General features: G+C 40.3%; 1 protein-coding gene across 1 annotated transcript; it reads left to right on the top strand.

Annotated features, from left to right (window-relative positions):
- Positions 1-1,299: 1,299 nt before the first annotated feature.
- On the top strand, positions 1,300-21,532 carry slc15a2 (solute carrier family 15 member 2). Its single transcript, XM_080456794.1, has 22 exons — positions 1,300-1,383; positions 2,852-2,939; positions 3,387-3,528; positions 4,640-4,732; positions 5,066-5,165; positions 5,812-5,902; positions 7,003-7,080; positions 9,662-9,744; positions 10,200-10,283; positions 10,926-11,015; positions 12,619-12,663; positions 12,894-12,929; positions 13,463-13,551; positions 14,853-14,934; positions 15,605-15,730; positions 16,339-16,512; positions 16,692-16,738; positions 16,862-16,969; positions 17,808-17,910; positions 18,027-18,170; positions 18,881-18,985; positions 19,971-21,532. Exons 1-22 carry the CDS (start codon positions 1,375-1,377, stop codon positions 20,181-20,183), a joined length of 2,130 nt encoding a protein of 709 aa, XP_080312920.1. The 5' UTR covers positions 1,300-1,374; the 3' UTR covers positions 20,184-21,532.
- The last annotated feature ends 467 nt before the right edge of the window (positions 21,533-21,999 follow it).

Here is a 21,999-nt window from a genome sequence, read left to right as displayed (position 1 = left end):
ATTTTTTACTTTCTTCAGTATTTACAATTTTCTATACTTTTATACTTCTACCCCACTACATCTCAGAGGAAAATATTGTACTCCACTACAGTTATATGAAAACTTTAGTTATAGTTACTTTGTAGATTTTGATTACAAAACACACTAAACACTTCAGCCCTATATACATTTCGGACATTTGAAAATAGCAGATCTACAAGCTCACAAATGCATCCCAATGTGACACATTGTGAGCATGTAGATCGGCTATTTTCAAAAGATTAGCTATACATTTTAATTCTGGACTTTTACTTAATACTTTTATGTAACAGAGTATTTCTACATTGCAGTATGGATACTTTTACTTACAGTAAAAAACATGTGAGTATTTCTTACATAACTGTTTTTTTAGAGTCCCCCATCAATCCACTGAGTAGCGGGGAGCCTCTGCTCACTGCTTTGACCAGGCATTACATTCCAGACCTATGGTTTGTGGGCTCTGCGCAAAACAAGGACCCTATTGTGCATCCAAAGTGGTAGCCCCGTTTGGAACCTCTCCCTCCGCTGTATAGCTCTGATGAGGTCCCGCTACGTCGGGTGCCGGCAGAGTGCGAAACCAGAGAACGGTGGTCAATATTGTTGATTCTTAACCTTTTCCGCACATCGTATCCAAAAAGTAAAGGTATTCCCCCTGCTCTCAGATGTTTTACATTTTAGCGGTCAAGAAAATTTTACCGACGGGTTGAAACAAGCGTTTAAATCGCTTTTTTAGTCAGCCTGTGGTAAGTTTTCCCAAAGCTACCTTAACGGGAGCTGTACAGCGCATGCGGACGGGGGTTGACATGGCCACAGGCTGACTAAAAAAGCGATTTAAATGCTTGTTTCAACCCGTCGCTTACATTTTCTTGACCGCTAAAATGTAAAACATCTGACTGCAGGGGGCGTACTTTTACTTTTTGGATACGATGTGCGGGAAAAGGTAAGAATCAACAATATTGGCCAATATTCACCGACGTCGCACTCTGCCGCCACCCTACGTAGCGGGACCTCATCTCTCGGAGCTATATAACGGAGGGAGAGGTGCCGATTGGAGCTACTGTGCATCCAAGGCTGTTGTTGCCTCAAACTTTACAGTCAGTCAACTCTAAATTACTAGTCTTCTTATTGTGTGCGTAGACCTACAGAAACACAGTGAGACACGCCTGCTTTTCTCGAAAGAACAAAAGTCATAGATCTCTGGTGCAATATTAACTTTAAGAGGCGCATTTTTTCATATAATGTAAGTTTAGCATTCCTACCTTCAGAGAGACCAGAGTGGGACGGACTTGGATGCCGCGCCAGAGTTATCGATGCAACAGTAACTAGACCTCAAACTAACCAGAAAACACTGCAGACATGGGGAAGGTACAGTAAATATAAATACATCATTTTTCATGTCAATTGACTCAATTCTGATCATCACGTATGATCGGACTCGTTTGGGATGCGTTTAATTAATTAAATGCATCCCAAACGAGTTCGATCGTACAATTGTAGCGTTTCTCCCCATCAGGACTGTCTGTTACTTGCGTGATGGTAACGTTAAAAGTTAAAAAGCTGGATGCAAGCTTGGTCAGAGCTGCAGAGCGAGAAAGACATTTAGATTTCATTACCATATGTTACTGTTTGTGTGGACAAAGTCACTGGTTCCCAAACTTCTTTGCTCGAGACCCAAAAGAACATTTTTATGTCTCCCCCAGGACCCATAGCCTACTAGTGAAAATAGCAGATCTACAAGCTCACAACGTGTTGCATTGCGAGGCGTTGTGAGCTTGTAGATTGGCTATTTTCACTATTTGTTTTCAAATTTATGGAATTTCTTTGATTTTATTTTTATTTATTCATGAAATTCTTTTGAAAAATCATTGGATTAGTTCCTAATTCATGGGGGAAAAAAGTGCATTGTTTTTTTTTGGGGGGGGGGGGATTTGGAAAATGTTTAGATAATAATTAAAGACAAAATGTACGAAACAAAAAATAAAGGGATATTTACTCGTGAGCCATTAAATGTGTCCCGACCCAGTCTTTGGGAAACAGTGGACTGAAGTGTTTGCAATTAACTTGTTTTTGTAACGGTTTTCATACAAGTATTCTAGCCAACTTGTCATTGCATTGTATGAATGCAAGTTGCAACTTATGCGACGTGTCACCTGCAAATATTAGTTGATACGACCGTGATATTTATCAAACAGCTTTTATTCCTGATTATTTTGAGCATGTGGGTGGTTAAATAAATGGAAGATGCTGCAGCTGCACCTTTATATTCCTGTCATTTCAGTTAGGCTAGCATGTGTTAAACTTATGATATAAAGTAGGCTACATTTTATATCAATCCAGTTGGCTATGACAAATTAGCCTAAAGTATGAACTTTGAGAATGGGGGTGATAGAATAATGCTTGTTATGATGCAGCTGATCACAGATAGGCCTACTCATATTTTCCCTACTCCCTCCCTACACATTTCCTAATGATTATGATGTATTTTGGTGCACAGCTGACAAGAGGCAAATTCCCTTTCTGTATTTTATTTTGATGATCATTGATGTGCATTTCACTGGGTAGTGTCGGAAACTGAAAATGCCCTAACACCCTATATTAGGGACCCTATCTTATCCAGAAGCAAAAAGCAGTGAGAACATATTTGACTACTATCAGAATGTTGAGTTCTTTATAGGACATTACCCTAGATAGCACTTGTCAGTAAAATACACAGAACACAGGGTATGTCAATACCATATTCACTGCAAAATATCATTGTTAAATGCAACCTAATCTATAAACACCCCCACTCTCTCTTTATCTCTCTGTTTGTCTTTATTATTCTCTTCAACAGAAACTATGTGGGACCAACTACCCAGTCAGCATTGCCTTCATAGTGGTGAATGAGTTCTGTGAACGCTTCTCCTACTATGGCATGAAAGGTATTTACTCTCTGTGACAATGCAACACACACATCTGTATTGATCAACCAGGAAACAGCGTTCAGGGTAGATAAGAGATAAGATAAGATGAGATATGATAAGCCTTTATTCATACGAGGTATTACAACATTTTCTCACAGATCTCTGGAAGTGCCTCCTACAGTAAATGCTCCGTGACTAAGTGTTGTCAGGGACGATGAATGAGACTGTGAAATTGGTTTACAGGGTATTTTAAGGTCAACAGGGGCAATCGGACAGAGACCACTGTAGAATCCCCCCTCCTCCGATCACCTGATCTGTCTGTCCCACTTCCTTTGTCACGTGTACTCACAGAATGACACACAAACATCAGAGGCAATAATACACTGAAGTATGCAAAACAAGGGGATTTCACCAGATGTATTGAAAAGCAGATTTCAGTAAGAACCATTTGTGTCCTCGAAATAGCGGTGCTGACGCTCTACTTTATCAGCTACCTGAAATGGGACAAGGACCTCTCCACAGCTGTCTACCATGCCTTCTCCAGCCTCTGTTACTTCACACCTGTACTGGGGGCTCTCATCGCAGACTCCTGGCTGGGCAAGTTCAAGTGAGTCATTCTCCTTTATCTGCTGTTCGCGTATAGCCTATTGCTGAACTCACAGGGCCCTATCTACCCTTATCTTATCTTACCCGTTATCCCTAAACTTCTTTGCCATTTTTGGGCGGTGTAGCCGCCCCTATAAGTGGGGTTGGGACACCTCATTAGTATTAGTTTCCTGCACTGTGATTGGCCCACTTGGCCCACTTTCCTGTACTGTGATTGGCTGACTCTATTGGCTGACTCTATTCAGCACTGTGATTGGCTAGCGAGACACATGATGACATTAATAACCTATAAATAGGATTATGCACTTCCAAAAATCCATTTTTTTTGGAAGTGAGCTTCCATCACTATGATGACCACTGTGATGACCACACCGCCCACTTCACACTGGGTGTGATTTTTTTTTACTATTTTTAAAAACATTTTAAAATAGTTTTAACTAGCCGATCTACATCGACACGTTGTGAGCTTGTAGATTGGCTATTTGGACTATTTGAAGACTGTTTTTCAAAATAGTAAAAAGTGGCAAAGAAGTTTAGGGATTATGGATAAGGCGGCGCCCAATATAGGGCCCTTCACAATGTAACGTTGCACTAGTGTCAGTCCTAAGTGCCAACGTATCCTGTCATTGCGTCAGTAGTTACGGTCATTTTGTTGGGTTGTCACAGCACCTGTTGTCCTTGTATGAACCTCATATACATGGCAATAAAGTGATTACATTACATTACAGTCATGTTTTAGCAGACGCTTTTATCCAAAGCGAATTACAAAAAGTGCATTCAACATAGGTAGGGAACGAAACTACTAATCACCAGAAGCATTAAGTGCATTCTCTTCTAAAACAAGCAACCAAGAGTATACCTAGCGCGAAAGTAAAAGTGCAATATATCAGCTACCTACTTTCATAAACAGATGAGACAAAATAAGAAAATCAAATGAGCAAGAGCTAAAACAATGATTCTGATGAACATGGAATCCCTTAGCTATCTAACCTTCTGTGAACTGTTCCAAGCAGTTCAAGAGAAATGATTCATCACCATAATGATACCAGCCAGTATCTTGTATAGCCTTCTATGCTGTGTGTAACACGGAATGTAATCTTTGTTCTCAACAGGACTATCATTTACCTATCCATTGTCTATGTCATCGGCCATGTGGTCAAGTCTGTTGGGGCCATTCCCACTGTGGGAGACAAGAACGTGCACATGTAAGCACTTTGTTTTCCTCTTTGATTCCTTCTTTTGGAATGGACAGAAGTGGGGCATGGTAGTTAGATATGCATATGCATACTTTGTGAATCAAGGTAACACTAACAAGTAAGGTAAGTTAAGACTCAAACCCTATTGAACGGATTCCCCCAGGGTTCTATACTAGGCCCCCTCCATTTCCCCCCTACACAAAATATCTTTGCTGAAAATAGCAGATCTACAGCAATTTTTGCTGAATATTTTTGTCGACCCGAGAATAGGGAATCTAGGGTTCATGTGTTTAAGTGCCGTTTCAAAGTGTATGTGTCTGTGTGTGTTTGTGTGTGTCCCAGTGCACTGTCCGTTTTAGGTCTGATTCTCATAGCTTTTGGCACTGGAGGGATCAAACCATGTGTGGCAGCATTTGGAGGAGACCAGTTTGACGAGGAACATGTAAGATGATAAATAAGTGCAATATCAGCGGCAGGGACTGCAGTACACTTGTGGAATTGGCATTGACTAAATTGGGGAGAAAATAATAATCATATATGCAGCTGTCTTTGCATGATGGACATAATGATTAACTATCTAAGAATTAAGTCAAGCCTTGGAGCAAAAAAAACAACACAGAAGTGCATTTGGAAATCGACACAAGTGCACATGTCCTGCAATCAATCCAAATACATTGGAGCATAAATACAGTATTAGACAGCACTAGAAAGTATACAAAATCTAATGTTGTCTTTAACTTTATCTTTAAACAATAGCAAAAGTTAGTTAGTTAGATTTCCAAATATACATTCAACCGGATATTTAATTATATTGTTGTTCATGTTCAATTTTGTTTGTTGCAACTACTATGTTTGTCATAATGTTGCATTTATTGTTAGGTCTCTTTTGAACAAGGGTTTTATTCATCTCAGTGGAAGTAATTGAAGATTAAATAAATAGCTGTCATTCTGAAATGTTTTAATAGATACAGCATGGGCTTTCATTAGTATGCCTCGCACACTATAAACAGCACTCACCAAAACTGAGAATAAAAAAGAAAATCTGAGATTGTTTATAATTTTGTGTCCTTTTCTGCTCTTTCCCACAGGCGAGTGAAAGGAGGAAGTTTTTCTCTATTTTCTACATGTCGATCAATGCTGGGAGTGTTTTATCAACTGTCATTACACCGATACTGAGAGGTCAGTGTTGACACTGAGTGGCCATGTAGCATAGTTGGGATGTTTTCCTATAACTGACTGTATTACACACATATTTAAGGTTGTAAGCTAAGTTTTCTAAATTTAAGGGTCTAACTAACAGCTTTTATGACGATTGTATCGTATTTAGTAGTTCTTGAGGCAAATTTGTAGAGTTAGGATAAATGAGTGTCTCTGACAAGTTTTGTGTAATTCAGGAGTTATTACTTTTCAAAGTTCCATTGTGTGTGTGTCCCATAAAGATAAGCTCTAGAAAAATTATTGAGCAAATAACTTTCTAATGTCTGGCAGTGGCTGGCTGATAATACGTTTGGGAAAAACAGAAAGTATTCTGTTTGGGTCTGGACTAGAGCAAATCATAGTCAATGTAACAGGTTCAATGTACAGTGTAATGGAACAAGCATTCAAGTAAAGGCATCTGTTAGTTATTTGGGTTGAATTTAGGATCAACAGATGTCTGGACCATGGCATTTAAAAGGGCTTTTCCATGGCACTATAGAATGATTCTGAGATCTCAGCTGGCTTTCCTAACCATGCTCAATGTGGCCAAAGCGTGCTTTGGCCACAAGGAATTAAGGAATTAATGACGTACATACTGTAGGTGTTCATTGATTGATTTTAGTCCCTGCAGTGGGAAAGCACAAATGATCAGTGAGTCAACAACACACAAGATATGATCAGCAAAGCTTGCACCAAATCTCATACGCCATCTTGTAATCATATACATGTTCAAATCAAAACCATTACCACACTGCAGATCTTTAAACAAAGCGTGAAAAAGTGGATTATGGATCAAGAATAGGATGTATGGCATAGGGCTGATTGTAGAGCTTCTTTTCTTGTTTTATTTGTATTGGTATTATACTTTTTATGCTGTTTTTGGTTGGAAATTGTTATTGTTCTGGCAGGTATTGTCACTTGTCAGTTTGCTTGCCTGCTGTGCTGTCAGTAACCACCTTTGAGGACGACAGTACAAATACCTGTTTAACCTTTCTGTGTTCTGAGCAAACGCCTTTTTTATTTTGTGTCTTAAAAGTATATACTGTATTCAAGTCAATCAATGAAGCCTATGTTTGCGGCAGGTGATGTGAAGTGTTTTGGAGAGGACTGCTACGCTCTGGCATTTGGAGTTCCTGCAGCTCTAATGATAGTGGCATTAGGTGAGTGGTGGAATATATTTAACCACGTGCACCCTAGCATCTCAATTCTGGGCATGTCATAATGGGTGAACATTCGGCGAAAATAGCAGACCTACAAGATCACAACACGTCGCGATGTGTGAAGAATGTCAAAAGAGATTTGGTGTAAAGGGAAAACATGAGGGGACTAAGTGTATGTAACAGAGTGGTTCACAACCTCAGCCTGATGACCTGAAAGTCTAATATCTACCCCGAGCGATAGGGATATCCCTTTGGCTTAGTGGTTAAGATGTTGGCTTTCCAGGGGCACGGTGGCGCAGTCGGTAGCACTGTCGCCTCACAGCTAGAAGGTCCTGGGTTCAATTCCCGCCGGGGACGCTGTGGGCACTGGGGGCGTGTCTTGGGGTTGGCGAAAGGGCCTACTCTGTGTGGAGTTTGCATGTTCTCCCCGTGTCTCCTAGGGTAGTTAATACCTTCACAAAAACATGCAGTAATCGTGGTCGCTATACCGCCTCCCCCATGACAGCCGGGGCGCCTGATGGAGAGGAAAGGAACTGGTTGGAATAACGTGTTCCTTCCACACGCTACGTCCTACCAGGGAACCTCCCCCCTGTCAGGTGACAAGAAGGTCAGTTGGCTCTCATGCCTTGAAGGAGGCATGAGCTCGGCCCTGGGCTCCCTAGGCTGGCGGGGGGAGTGTAGCGCCCAGGATCACTTAGATAATTGGCACCAGGTGAAAAAGGGTTACAAAATCGTGGGATAAAAACATTTGAGAAAAAAAAGATGTTGGCTTTCCACGTGGGAGACCCGGGTTCAAATCCCGGGCGTTACATATAGACCCCCTTCAATGAAGAATACAGGATTTATGTGGTTAATCAGGAAGTGTCGAGTTATGATGTTCTAATGGCGCAGAGTATAGTATATAATATAATAGTGCAGAAAGTTCATGCTAGGTTAAGTGAGTGAATTAGTAACATATCTCCTACTACTACGCCATCTGCTCCAGTGGAGCTGGTCATTGGTCAGCATTATGTAGCCTATAGTCATGCTTGGACGCACACAAGTGTGAATGTTTGTAACTGTTCACACCTGGACTTGTCTCGCGGTACACCAGTGTGCCTTGGCACACCGCTTGGAACCACTGGTGTAAACACGGGTGTGTGTGGTTGTGAGGCTGGTTCGACTAGTTGTTTTGACTGTCCTACAGTTGCTTCCTGTTGATCGAGGCCACTCCACACATCTGTGATGACAGCCAGTGATCTCCTTTCTGCTGACTGCATCTGATCCTTTAGGATTCATGGTTGGCTGCCTCCACCAGGGCTTAACCCCCTGCTATCAAAACAAACCATGTTTTTAAACCAGAAGGACCGCGAGGATGGCCCACAATCAGTGGTGGAAAAAGCACTCAACTTCTTTGCTTAAGTAAAAGTACCAATACTGCAATATAGAAATACTCTGTTACAAGTTAAAGTCTTAAATCTACTTGAGTAAAAGTACAAAAGTATTGGCATCAAAATGTACTTAAAGTACCAAAAGTAAAAAAGTAAAATGTTTGAAAATAGCCGATCTACAAGCTCACAACGCGTCGCGATGTGACACGTTGTGAGCTTGTAGATCTGCTATTTTCAAATAGCCTATGTATAAAATAGGACTTAGGTGGTTAATGTATGCATCATAATATCATCATTTATATCTGGAAAGTAACTAGTAACTAAAGTTTTCAAATAATAGTAGTGGAGTATTGCCTCTGAGATGGGTAGTGGAGTAGAAGTAAAAGTTCTGAAAATTGTAAAGTAAAGTACAAATACCTCAAAATTGTACTTAAGTACAGTACTTAAGTAAATGTACTTAGTTACTTTACACCACTGCCCACAATGATGGCTGCCCACATCGTTTGAGGCCAATATAGCCCGAAAAAAGATTTCACCAAGTTAGCAGCCTATTAATAACAACCAACAGTAATTCATGCAAAATGCAAAAAAAACAATTGAGAGGAGAAAACATAACCTTAAATGGTAACCATCTCTGTTAAGAGTCATCTATCTTCGCTGTCGGGAAGAAACCTTGTACAGTATGTCCACATTTAATCTTTTTATGTTTTTTCATAAATTAATTGTATACTTTGTCGTAGGATATGGTGGTAGATCTGCTATTTTTGAAAAAATAAAATGCGGTTTTGCGTTGCCTATAATAACATGCACAAAGTAGGTTGCCAGGGTGAAAGTGGTCACGTCTGTCTGCAGGTTTTATAAATATTTAACCAAAGAAAAGTCTTAACAAAAGCTTGTGACTAAATAATAACTACATTGGATCCATTTCGAACACAGGTTCTTTTTTTTACATTTCCTGAAAAAAAACCGTTTTTTTTTACATACAAGGTTTCAGTCTGACAGTGTTTTGGCAGACTGGTGTGTTTCTGGGGAGGCATTAAGCCAAGTTAGAATTATGCTAGTGGGACATCCTGATACTGTCTATCATAAATCCATAGTCTCTGGGGCTTGGGAGCAGAGCCACAGTGTGAGTAACAGTCAAACCATCTGCAACATCAATTGTTATGGTTACTCCCCTGTGTCTGCTCTAACTCCTCGTGCTTCTGGTGCAGTTGTGTTCATCTCTGGCAGTGGGATGTACAAAAAGAGTCCTCCTCAGGGAAACGTCATGCTGGATGTCTGCAAGTGTATTGGGGTGAGTCATCTCTCTCGCATCAGTCACTTTGTATCGGAGGACGACTCCCCTGCAACCTTAAAACAGGCCAGGTTTGGTATTCCTCAAGGAAGGGCCCGGTACTCACTTTGATAGATAGAGCTGCTCACTGGAGAATGTGCAATGAATCACTCTGCTGTTATAGCACAGTAGTACAATTTCATCCCAGTCTTCATCAGAGTCAGAGAGCCCTATTTTGCGCATCTTAAATACCAGGTCTTATGACTTAACTTGGAGTCCTGGAGGCGTGGCCAATGCTGTTTGGTCATTAAAAATTGCGAAACAGCATTGACCACACCTCCAGTTCTTAAGTTACGTCATAAGACCTGGCATTTAAGAAGTGCAAAATAGGGCCCAGAGTGCACTACTGTGAAAGAAGGCATGAATTGATCTGTGAGCTTTATGTATTTTTGTTGTTGTTGGTTTGTGGTTTACAGTTTGCCATTAGCAACCGCTGCAAGAAATCAAAGTATGACCCAAAGAGAAAACACTGGCTGGACTGGGCTGAGGACAAATACTCGGTAAGGTGTCCACTAGTTTGCACTTGGAAGAAAAGAGCTTATTGAGAGAATTTGTGTACAAGAGTAAATGTGGGTGATATGGTCAACAGTGGTGGACAAAGTACTCAACCACCGTACTTGAGCTTAAACTTCTGGTAAAATATTACCCAACTACAAGTGAAAGTTGCAGTCAAATTTGTACTTGAGTTAAAGTACTGGAGTACTTGTTGCTTTTAAAAATACCAAAGTATCCAAAAGTACAGGCTTTTAAAATGTGTACCTTTTAAAAATGTACAAATTACAAAGTAAATACAAATATTAATGATAGTGACAATAACGTTATGGCGCGTTATGAGCTTGTAGATCGCCTATTTTCACTATATTTGAAATAGGGCTTAAGTGGTTAATTAAAAATGTATTTTCCCTTTAAAGAAATACAGTGGAGTCAAAAGTACATTTGCCTTTGAAATGTAGTGGAGTGAAAGTCATAAGTATCCAAAAATTAAAAGCACTCAAGTAATACAGATATTCAAAACATGTACTTATGCACAGTACTCATGTGCTTCATTACTGTCCACCACTGATTGTCAATATACATAATGTTTATAGTAATTTGTGTTGAGGTGAATAACCTATGCGGTCCAATCTTCTATGTCTTAACAGAAGCGTCTGATCATGGAGATAAAGATGGTTCTGAGAGTTCTGCTCCTCTACATCCCTCTCCCCATGTTCTGGGCTCTCTTTGACCAGCAGGTACACTACAATGACCTTAAGACTTGCTAACAGCAACGGGCAATATCAAACTATTTATATAACGACGTACACTGGTGTTGCTTGCCGTAAATAGCCGATCTGTTAAATCTACTATTTTGGGCGAGCAACACCATCGTACAACGGAGTATAAATGAAGCATTAGTAACTTGGATATTATAGAGGCTTGTGGTGGGTCGTCTCATTTCATTTGGCCCACCTTTTTAGTTCGTTAGCTCCAGCTGTAAGGTGCTGTGTCAAACCTCCGAACCCATCAATTGCACTGCCGATAAACATGAATGTTCCTGCCCTTAAACTAGAGGCCTTCAGAGTAACTCAGAGTACAGTATTTCCACAATTGCAACGAGGGCTAGGATTATTAGATAGGTACTCATTTGGGTTGCCACTTTCCTAAACAATATACTAGCTCTTCTTTGGGCGGCACCCAAACAGAAACATCTGATTAGAGAGAACTTCCTAGCTACGTTTATTTGTAATCTAATATCAGCTTGTGTGTTAATTCCGGTATATCCCATAAGCTGGAGTCTCAGGAACCTTGCAATTGGCTAGTTATTAGTATAGATCCCATAAGCCAGACGGACAGGCTAGTTCCGGTCCATATATCCTTGTGGGACACATATTGCATTGCCTGGAGAGATGATTGCTCTGTGTATATAATTTTTAAATGCCATATAGTTGGCCTTACCTGATTTGTTGTGCATGTCACCATGCCCCAAAAATATGATGCTGATCGGCCTATTAGTATCCGAGATTCGCTTCAGACAGACACAGGCAAAGACGTGATCTCCTGGGCAGAGATAATGAGCTGGAGCCTTCTTACAGTCTTTTTAGGAAGTAGGATGAAGAGAGCATTACAGTAATCTAACTACATGGAGATTAATACATGGACCAGTTTTTTAGACTGGGAAAAGAAGCTTCTAACTGTAGAGTTGTTTTGAAGTTGTTTTGAAAATGAACGCATCCATAATAACACCCTGGTTTCTGACCTGCTCGCTGTGTTTCAGACAATGAATAAAAAATGGGAATGAATCTCCTGCCTTTGACCCGGTACACCCATTTCTACGTTAAAAGTAGTCTTATCTTTATTCAGCTGTAGACCGTTTTGTGAATTCCAGTGATTGCGATTACCAAGTTTATTTATAAGACCGAGGACCAGATAAAGTATTCCTGAGTCCCAGGCTTCCCGGGCACATTCCTCTTCTAAACTCTTCTCAATACCAAACATGTAAATGAGAGAACATCACAGCTCTCTATCGTCACCAAATACCAAGGAATCTAAAATGGTAGCCAATTAACCACTTTCAACCTGGCCTGAGTGGCGTCCCTATTTTGTGCATGTCATTACCGGTGAAAATGTTCAAAAATATTCAGAAATGTTCAGAAATAGCAAAAATAGCAGATGAGCAATCTCACACTGTGTCGCATTGTGACATGTTGTGAACTTGCAGATTGGCTATTTTGCGCAACACTGTCATATGATTTAATCATTTGTATACATCAGTTAAGGAATCAAAAAAGCCTGCTAGATTTGATCAGTATAGAAAACAGTGAATATGCTAATAAAAGCAGTCATTCTTTGTCACAGGGCTCCCGTTGGACGCTCCAAGCTACCAGGATGAACATGGCCTTTGTAAGCTTTGTTTTTATATATTTTTATTGTGTTTTTTATTGTGTATTCATATCAGTTTGTAATATTGAAACTTATCTGATTATTACACAGCATTTCCTGTCAGAGCCCTTCCCATGTTGTGATGATGTGGCAATGTGGTCTGACATTTCATTCTATGTAATTGTGTTGGTTGTGGCCTTGATAAGCTTCACTTTTTCAGAGTCAAACTTTCCATTTTTCTTTTCTGACAGGGAGACTCTTTCATCCTGAAGCCTGACCAAATGCAGGTATTATTACCATACTCTCAGGTGTAGCTGCCTTTCAGGTTCAAAGGCAGTATGTGGACACACACAGACACACACGCAGACGCACACACACACACACGCAGACGCACACACGCACGCACACGCACACACACACACACACACACACGCACACGCACACGCACACACACACACACACACACACACACACACACACACACACACACACACACACACACACACACACTCACACACACACACACACACACACACACACACACACACACACACACACACACACACACACACACACACACACACACACACAGGTAAAGCTCAAGTGAATCATCCTTTATAAGTACTGTATTGACTAATGTTTGACATCATCTGTGGTGTCAACTGTCCACCCTGCAATCTCTTCACTGGTGACATTGGCCAAGGATGTTTGTAATTATCTCTGTGAATGTGCAGCTAAAACCTTTATGATTTTATTATATTTTGTGAGACATTTTATAGAGTCATTTAAGGTTTGTTTTTCTCCCTCCCTGGTTCTCTAGATGCTCAATGCTCTGCTCATTCTTCTGTTTGTCCCCATCTTTGATATGATCATCTACCCACTCGTTGGCCTCTGCAGGATCAACCTCACGTGAGTGGATACCTGTTTCACTGAAGACTCTGACTTTATTGCAAACATACATTTAACAGGCCTCTTTTACGGGTGAGACATGGCCCCGGCCACCACTCATCTCCTTTATATATCTGTGAGCACACCAGCATGCTGAAATAAAAGCTGTTGTACTTGCATCAAGTACTGTAGACACTGTAGACAGTGAGGACCAGTTATACTATTTCTAGTTTGCAGTATGTTATGTCTCCGCCAGGCCGAAAGGCATGGCGAGAGAGTATGTTTTACCCTCCGTCCGTCCGTGTGTCCGTGTGTGTGTCCGTCTGTGAACAGCTAATCTCTGGCACCGTTGGCCCGGTCACTGCGAAACTGTGCACACACACTCCCTGGATGCCAATTCAGAACCTCTGCCACCTGCAATTTTTCACATGGGCCTGTTATAGCGCCACCTGAAGGCCGATTTGTGCAAAAACATTTTTTTTACATTACTCCTACAGATTTTATCCAAACGTCATGCAAATCGGTACACAGTATCTCTATAGTCATGTGATCAACACGGATCTGTCCAATTTCCCATTTTCCATCCTCATTGGCTAAGGTTCGCTTCCACAATTTGCAGGATTGGTCCGTTTTGAACAAAATGCCTCAAATCATGAACGCAGCTTGCGATTTCCGTGAAATTTCACAAACACATTCCCACTAGGCCAAGGAAGAAATGCCACCCTTTTTCACATTGGCCTGTTATAGCGCCAACAGCAGGTCTAATTTAGCAAAACATTTTTGGAACAAAATGCCTCAAATCATGAATGCAGTGTCCGATTGCCGTGAACGACCTAAGAATAAATGCCACACTTTTCACATTGGCCTATTATAGCGCCACCAGGAGGCCAAAATAACGTACCTGACCTGGCGGAGACCTGTGCTCCGTGGAGCACTTTTTCTAGTTGTTAGTGTTTCATTTCTTCTTTCCATGCAAAAGGTACTGTGAGTAAAGTGCTTGCGTGGTATAATGTGGCTCCCCAACACACACACGCACACGCGCATGACAATTACACATAGCTCTTAAGTCATAAACGACACATTTGCAACAGATGTTATTGCTCTCAACCTAGTCCTCTTATCAGGCAATGTGAAGGAAATCACTGGGAGAATGAGAATGTGACACCATAATGTGGAAATCACAATCTGATCCATAGTGACAAAGCACCACATTCAGAGCATGCAGATGCTATTTTAGATTAAACAGTGTTGACCCCTATTGATATTGTGCGTGCATGTGTGAGTGCCTTGCATTGGCTCACTAGTATTCCCTTTGCCTTTAGACCCCTAAAGAAGATGGCTGGTGGTATGATATTTGCGGCGTTGGCCTTTGGAGCAGCTTCTATGGTGGAGTGGGAGGTTGTGGTATGTATGGACAATAAAAGATATGGGACTTTTGTATTGTAAATATACATACGTAGTATGTATATAGTATATATACATAGTATACCTAGTATATTTATCACATACCCAGCCTTTCTTTGCACTGGGTGATAGGGTTAGTGGGAAAAGGAACGAGAGTGGCAACTGATATCAGATTACTGTTATTAGCCGATACAACATTAGCTCACCAATCGGCGCTAGTTAAAGGAGTAGTTCACCCAAACAATGACTTATTTTCTATCAATTACACACCCCATGAAGCCTTGAATTCATGGAGAATTGTTTATTGTCGCATTCCTAAGCCAATCATTTCAATTAATTCAACACTTCATGGGGTGTGTAATTGATAGAAAATATCTGATCAACTAATTGATGCCTGGCATTCCCTCGGCTCATAATGTATTGTATGATAGTATCTTAACCCATTCAAATCGGGAAAGCGTCTGTGTCATCTAGATTTTAGCGTTGGCTATTCAAAAAGAGCAGATATACAAGCTCACAGCACATCACTTCCGTGCCGTGCATCCTTTTGAACATTTTGTAGAATCAACCTCAGGTTTTAATGGGTTAAAGTACAAACACACCATTGTGCATACATGTGCATGCACAATCACACGCTCATCCGGTGCTCTCCTCCATTCCCGTCTTCCAGAAAACAGTGGTGGAGCCTGCGCCCCAGGGGGAGTGTCTCCTGCAGGTCTTTAACCTGGCAGAGAGGGATGTCACTCTGAAGATCCCAGGCAGTGACCTGTTTGCACAGCCGATCAAACACCTTGAGGTAAATGGAGAATGCAAAACTAGTTCTTTGCACCATACAGGCATGGCCAAAGGAACAGTTAACAACACTGAACATGTTTGCCCAACCACATGAAACCCCGACTGTCCCTATTCTGGGCATGTCATAATAGGTGAATATTCTGTGGAAAATAGCCGATCTACAAGCTAACAACGCTTCGCAATCTTGAAAATCGGCTATTTTCGGGAAAGAGATTTGGTGTAGAGGGGAAAGAGTAGAGGACCAGCAAACATAGACCCCTGGCGGTCACCAATCAAGGAAGTACAGTGGTTAAATTTTGTTTTTCTTTTGTCTTTATATCACAGAATCACAAACCAAGATTGCGTGTGTTTACCAACTTGTAGCTATCGGCTACCAGTTGGTAAACATAGTTTTAAATTAAGTTGGCCTTGAATTCCCAAAACCATGCTAGAGATGATGTTTACTTTTTTTTTTGTCATCAACCTGCAACCTAATATGAATTTGGTGGTTTTAGCACAAGCCCACAGCTATTGTTTTAATTAGCTGGAGGAACTGCCTTAGTTAATATATGTTCCGCAACCATACTGTAGCTGATCATTAACCGTGGCCTCTCTTGTGTCCTGCTATAGGACCCTCCTGAATATGTAAGGCTTCATTTAGGGGAACCCATTAAGGAAGTGAAAATGGAGGTCACCTTCGTTGGCACCGCTGAAACTGTGTCTGAGTGTACTCAGAACCTCACAGCGCAGGAAGCCCACACTCTCATCTTATTTCGTGGAGACACTGGAATCTTGTGTAAACTTGTGAGTTCAGCTTTCCTATGTACAGAGTCACATCTATCTGGGGCTTGAAACTCGCTTGAGATAGATAATCTGACACACTAAATACACACCAACAGTTAATCTTTTGTCAACGTTGCGTTATCATTGCATTTATAGCATTTTTATTGACATCGTTGTTCTTGTTTTTATTGACAATGCAGGTGAAAGACAATACAGAGAAAAGTTCCAATGGGGACCCCTTTTTGAGGTATAATGTAATGAGAGTAAGAGCAGACTCTTGAATGACGCACTCTAAGAGCCTAATTTTTTCCAGTTATTATGTTTGGCCACTGATCAGTAACATCACAGAGCTAACTGTTGTCTTAAACAGGTTCATCAACACACAGCCCAGGGCAGTAACCCTAACTGTTGGAGTGGAGGAGTTCGAAGTGGGTGCTAACTATAGTGTCTGTTTTAACAAGACCGTGACTAGGAACATGTAAGTAGGACTGGAGTAGTCAGTATGCACAGCGCTCTGAGACTGTGGGGCTGAGGGAACTGTAATCAGACATTACTGAAGGCAAAATAATTGCTTAGACACAATCACCTTTTTAAATCTTTATTTTATATTCCGGGAGAGTTTGCACAGTATGCACTGGACACTCTTACCTGGGAGCAAATCCAATAGCAACCACACAGCAACATTTAACTCTGAAACTATCAAAATGTGGTGTTGTGTGTACATTTATGCAATATAAGAATTAATGAACACTCAGAATTTGACTGTGTAGGTTTGTTCATAGGCATTGACCAAGGGCACCTCAATGGTGACTCTTGGGGGTGGGGGGACAGTTATTTTTAACTTTGCACACAAGTCATTCAGACTCGACTTGAAAATGTTGAATATATTAACTGCATTTTAAAACACTTTAAATGAACTGATAAACACATTTTCATAATGAATAATGTATGTGAAATTAGTCATATAATAGTAAAAAAAATGCATTTAACTCATGACTTGCGTAGCACTTGAAGCCAAAAGTTAGGGACTTGGGACTTGATGTGACCTGATTACTACTTGAAATCTAACTATTGACTTTTGAGTTAATCTTGAACTAGATTACTAGAACTTGACTTGGGACTTCAGTGTTGATACTTGGGACATACTGTAACTTACGCCCACCAAAACTATTTTCCCACAGCATTTGATTTGATTATTGGTAGAGTGATTGTTTGATGTTATAATTTAGTTTTTCTTCATTAGAAACATACCGATACCACTCAAACAATTTATTTAGTTGTTTGTTTCCTCATCATTGTTGCCTCTGGTACTGTAGGTATCCAGATGTCAAATATTGTCACATGGGATCGGACAGTTGCAACTCTCTTGACCTCGGCCTGCTAGACTTTGGAGCCTCCTACTCCGTCATTCTGTTGGAGGTAGGATACTGATTGTGGAGATATTCAAAGATTATGTGATCAGATTATCTCCCTGTTGACGGCATGGTCAATAAAAAGATTAAATCATGTATTATTATGGCCATCTTTACGTCCAGAACTCGGGTAACATTGAGGCCCACAAGATGGAGGATGTGAAGGCCAACAACGTGCACATTGCGTGGCAGATTCCCCAGTACGTCCTGATGACAGCCGGAGAGGTCATGTTCTCCATCACAGGCCTGGAATTCTCCTACTCACAGGTTAGCCCTAATTCACACTAGCTTCTCACCAAGGCAAATGCAGGGTTCAATTTGTGAAAAAACAATGGGGGGGATGGATGGCGGGCATTTTCTTAACCATCTAAAACCCTATATAGAATACTGTAGCAGATCTGCAAGCTCACAATGCATCGTGATTTTTGATAATATATTAATAATAATAATAAAATAACAGTTAAAGAATGACACATTGACAAATTTACCCAAAATAAGGATGCCATCGTTAATGTGGTTAACATACATTTTAATTAAATTGTTCAATTGTGATATTATTGAACATATATCAGAGTCTACATTTCCCATGCAAGGAAATGCATGAAATGTAATTCAGTCTCACCAGAAGCAGGGATAAAACATCCCCACCAGTGATAAATGAATGACCGTGGGGGATAACAAAAGCAAAGGACCCACCATTGAACAAATTCAACCCTAGCCCGAATACATGCTAGCTTCTCAGTAAGGCAAATGTAGTGTGTAAGATAAACAAACCACACAAATGATGATGGGTTTTACACGGATGTGTATTGCTGAACCACCATTCAGATCTGGGCTGTATGCCGGACTTTGCTCTCTTTGTTCTACAAATGCAAATGAAAATAAAAAATACGAAATTGTAGCAGATTGATAATTAAGCCGTTTGAGTAGGGCGCTGTCTCCCAATGACCCTAACTTTGTCTCCACTGGCCCTTTAGGCTCCGGCTAACATGAAGTCAGTCCTGCAGGCTGGCTGGCTGCTCACTGTTGCCTTTGGGAACATCATAGTGCTCATCGTGGCAGAAGGGGCGGGGCTGGATCAGGTATGACATCACAGAACAATGTGGCAGATATGATCAAGCATCTGTGTCATTTATTTTAGCTATACAAATATGTATATATATAGCAACATACCTTTTTCAGAAGACTCTTTAGGAGTTAAAACAGTGGTTTAGAACTGTGGTTCTCAAAAAAAGCAGATATGCAAGCTCACAGCGTGTCACTTCGTGCTGTGCAGCGAGTTTGCACATCTGCTATTTTTGAACGTTTTTGAAAAAGTGTTTTGAATTACAAAACGATTAACACAAATATTCTTCTGGGTGGGTTGAAAAAAATCTGCCAATCAGGAAAGAGTACCCATTTATCAGCTTCAGTTTTTATAGTGTTCCAGTTACACTTTTGTCTGCTAATTTCTTAGTGCCACTAACTTCCACCATCAGTTCTCTCTCCTGATTGGATAAAACAGGTATCCCGACCTGAAAATGCATTTTGTGTTAACTAAAGAGCAGGAGACAGGGAGACTCCCGTTACTGAACTAACACTCTATTCTATAGCAATGATTACCATCAGAATATAGAGCTATTTAACACTTATTTTAACAAAAGTTAACATAAACAAAAGTAAACTTATACCTTAATGTCTTTTTTTGTATCACTTCTAAGTAAATTCCTATTCCTTTGTTACAAGGTCTCATCATCGATTTTTCTTTAAATCCTTCAATAGACCACTAGAGGGCAACACAACTAAGATTGATTGATTAAAGCAAAGCAGGTGACGAATAACATAAGTCTCAGTTCAATAAACAGTATAATGATATAGTAATATTTCCAGTTTGGACAAACAGACGTGTTTTTGATATTTAAGACACAACTTTTTACAACTGATTTATAAGGGCTCAAAATAGTGAACAATATAAATTGTGTTCAGTCAGGTGTTGTAGTCAGAGTAGGCGTCATGTGTCATACTCATACTGTATACATCTCTTTTGGAATAAGACCCTTTACACAGTCATGTCTCTTGTTGTCACAGTGGGTGGAGTTCTTGTTGTTTGCCCTACTCTTGGTGGCCGTGTGCATCATCTTCTCCATCATGGCCTACTTCTACACCTACGTTGACCCCGATGAGCTCTTCAAGGACAACCTGGAGTTAACGGTGAAAGAGGACGACGACGAGGACTTCCCCAAGAAAAAACAAACGGACGAGGTGCATCTGAACAGAATAGAGACCAGCACCAAAATGTAACCACATCCCATCCCACCTGTGGTTCAGCTTTTAATCGTTCGCGAGTGACGCGAACGCTGTTGTTTACTTGGCAGCCATTTTGGAAATGTACCCTGTTTTAAAGAAATGTTTGTTTTGTTTTCAGATGACTTCCAAGTTTTTTTTGTGTGAATTCTAAGATAATGCAGTTTGATATTTCTCATATGAGTGTTTTACCTGTGAGACCGTTAAGCCTGAGTTTAGCCTAAGACTCAGATGGTCGTGCGATGGAGCATAACTTAGGCCCTAAGTAATGCTCATTCGTCTGCTATTGTCAGCATGCAAAGCCTGAGTAAAACAGGCTTTACTAACACTGGTCAAGATAGCACTACGAATCCACAACTAGGGCATGAAGGAATAAGTACCGTATCTGTAGAATGACAGTAATGTACAGATGTAATGTATTCATGTACAGATTTTGTATTCGTCTTATGCATTTTTGCTTATTTTCAGATTTGCTTCAATATAGGCTTGGGCAGTATCTATTTTTTCATACCTTCCTGACATTTCCCTGGGGTATATCTGGAATATGACGGTATTTGTTTAAAAAAAGCTGAGCTGTAAGTCATTGTAGCATGTATGACATAGTCTAGCCTATGGTGTTGTCTTAATATGCAATTAGCCTACTTAGACAAGTTACCAGGTTTACATATTTATGGCCCATAGAATGAATAGACGGGAAATAAGCACCTTTCTTCCATAGATCCATCAGTGGGCTGAACTGAGAGATGATATGTGGGTGGTGACTTAAGTTGAATAAATTAAATCTGCTTTTGGGCCGAAAAACGTAATTGAAACAGTAAGTGTTAATATTATCTAGTCATATTTAATTGATTAGCTTAGAGACATAGAGCAGAAGTGACCAGTCACAATAATACTTTACCTGTTAAATTTTACATCTTTCTTTTCCGTCAATAATATTTTTTGATGGCATTAAAAATCCTACCTTCAGGATATATAGGTACCCTGGTATAGTGTAATACCTTGATACCGCCCAAGCCTACTTCATGTTTCTTTTTTCTAAGCTGCTGAAAGAATGAAGTCATGTTAAGCTACATGCTTAATAGATTGATCAATGGATAATAAAATCATTGCTCAACTGGTTCAGTTTACATAATGTGCCAATGGTACCCACAATACTTGATAAAAAGGAAAAGTATAATTATTTACGTCTATTGTAATTCTGGGAGACATTTTTGTACTGTTGAAAGTATTAAATAAAAATGTAAATATTTTGCCATCAGTACATGCATATTTTCTTTCTGAATTAATAATTTATCACTATTCCCCTGTGGCATACCAACATGAACCATTCCAGCCAAGGTAATTATTTACATATTTGAATTAACGATAAGAGTATGTAAGCATCAGGCCTCAGCGGTTTGTCATAGCTCAGTGAGTAAACCCCCCCAAAACAAATACAGTCCATGTAAAGACATTGTTAGAGGATGAAAAACAAAGTATAACTCAGGCTTTAGCCATTGCATTCCCTTCTCAAAAGGTCCATGACAACCAACGTGAAAACACAACACAGAACAGTACTGGGCCTACCATATCTATCACTCTTTAAACAGCCTTCATCAATCACCAAACCAATGTGATCGGGCCCTTGTTGGCTATTTTCCCAACTACTCTATATCAAATGACAGGAATGTTGGTAAGGAAATTAATGTCATCTTATATCACTAAGACGTGGTTAGTACCAGATTGATTTTGAGCCGTCATTTCCTTCACCATCTGGTGAACAAAACAGGATTGCTCTGAGTGCAGGAATACAAATCATGAGGACTGTATGAGG

The sequence above is a fragment of the Gymnoscopelus braueri genome (assembly GCF_963280865.1).
Source record: "Gymnoscopelus braueri genome assembly, chromosome: 18".
Lineage (NCBI taxonomy): Eukaryota > Metazoa > Chordata > Actinopteri > Myctophiformes > Myctophidae > Gymnoscopelus > Gymnoscopelus braueri.
The sequence above is the reverse complement of the archived record's forward strand: the minus strand, read 5'-3'. Positions and strand labels throughout refer to the sequence as shown.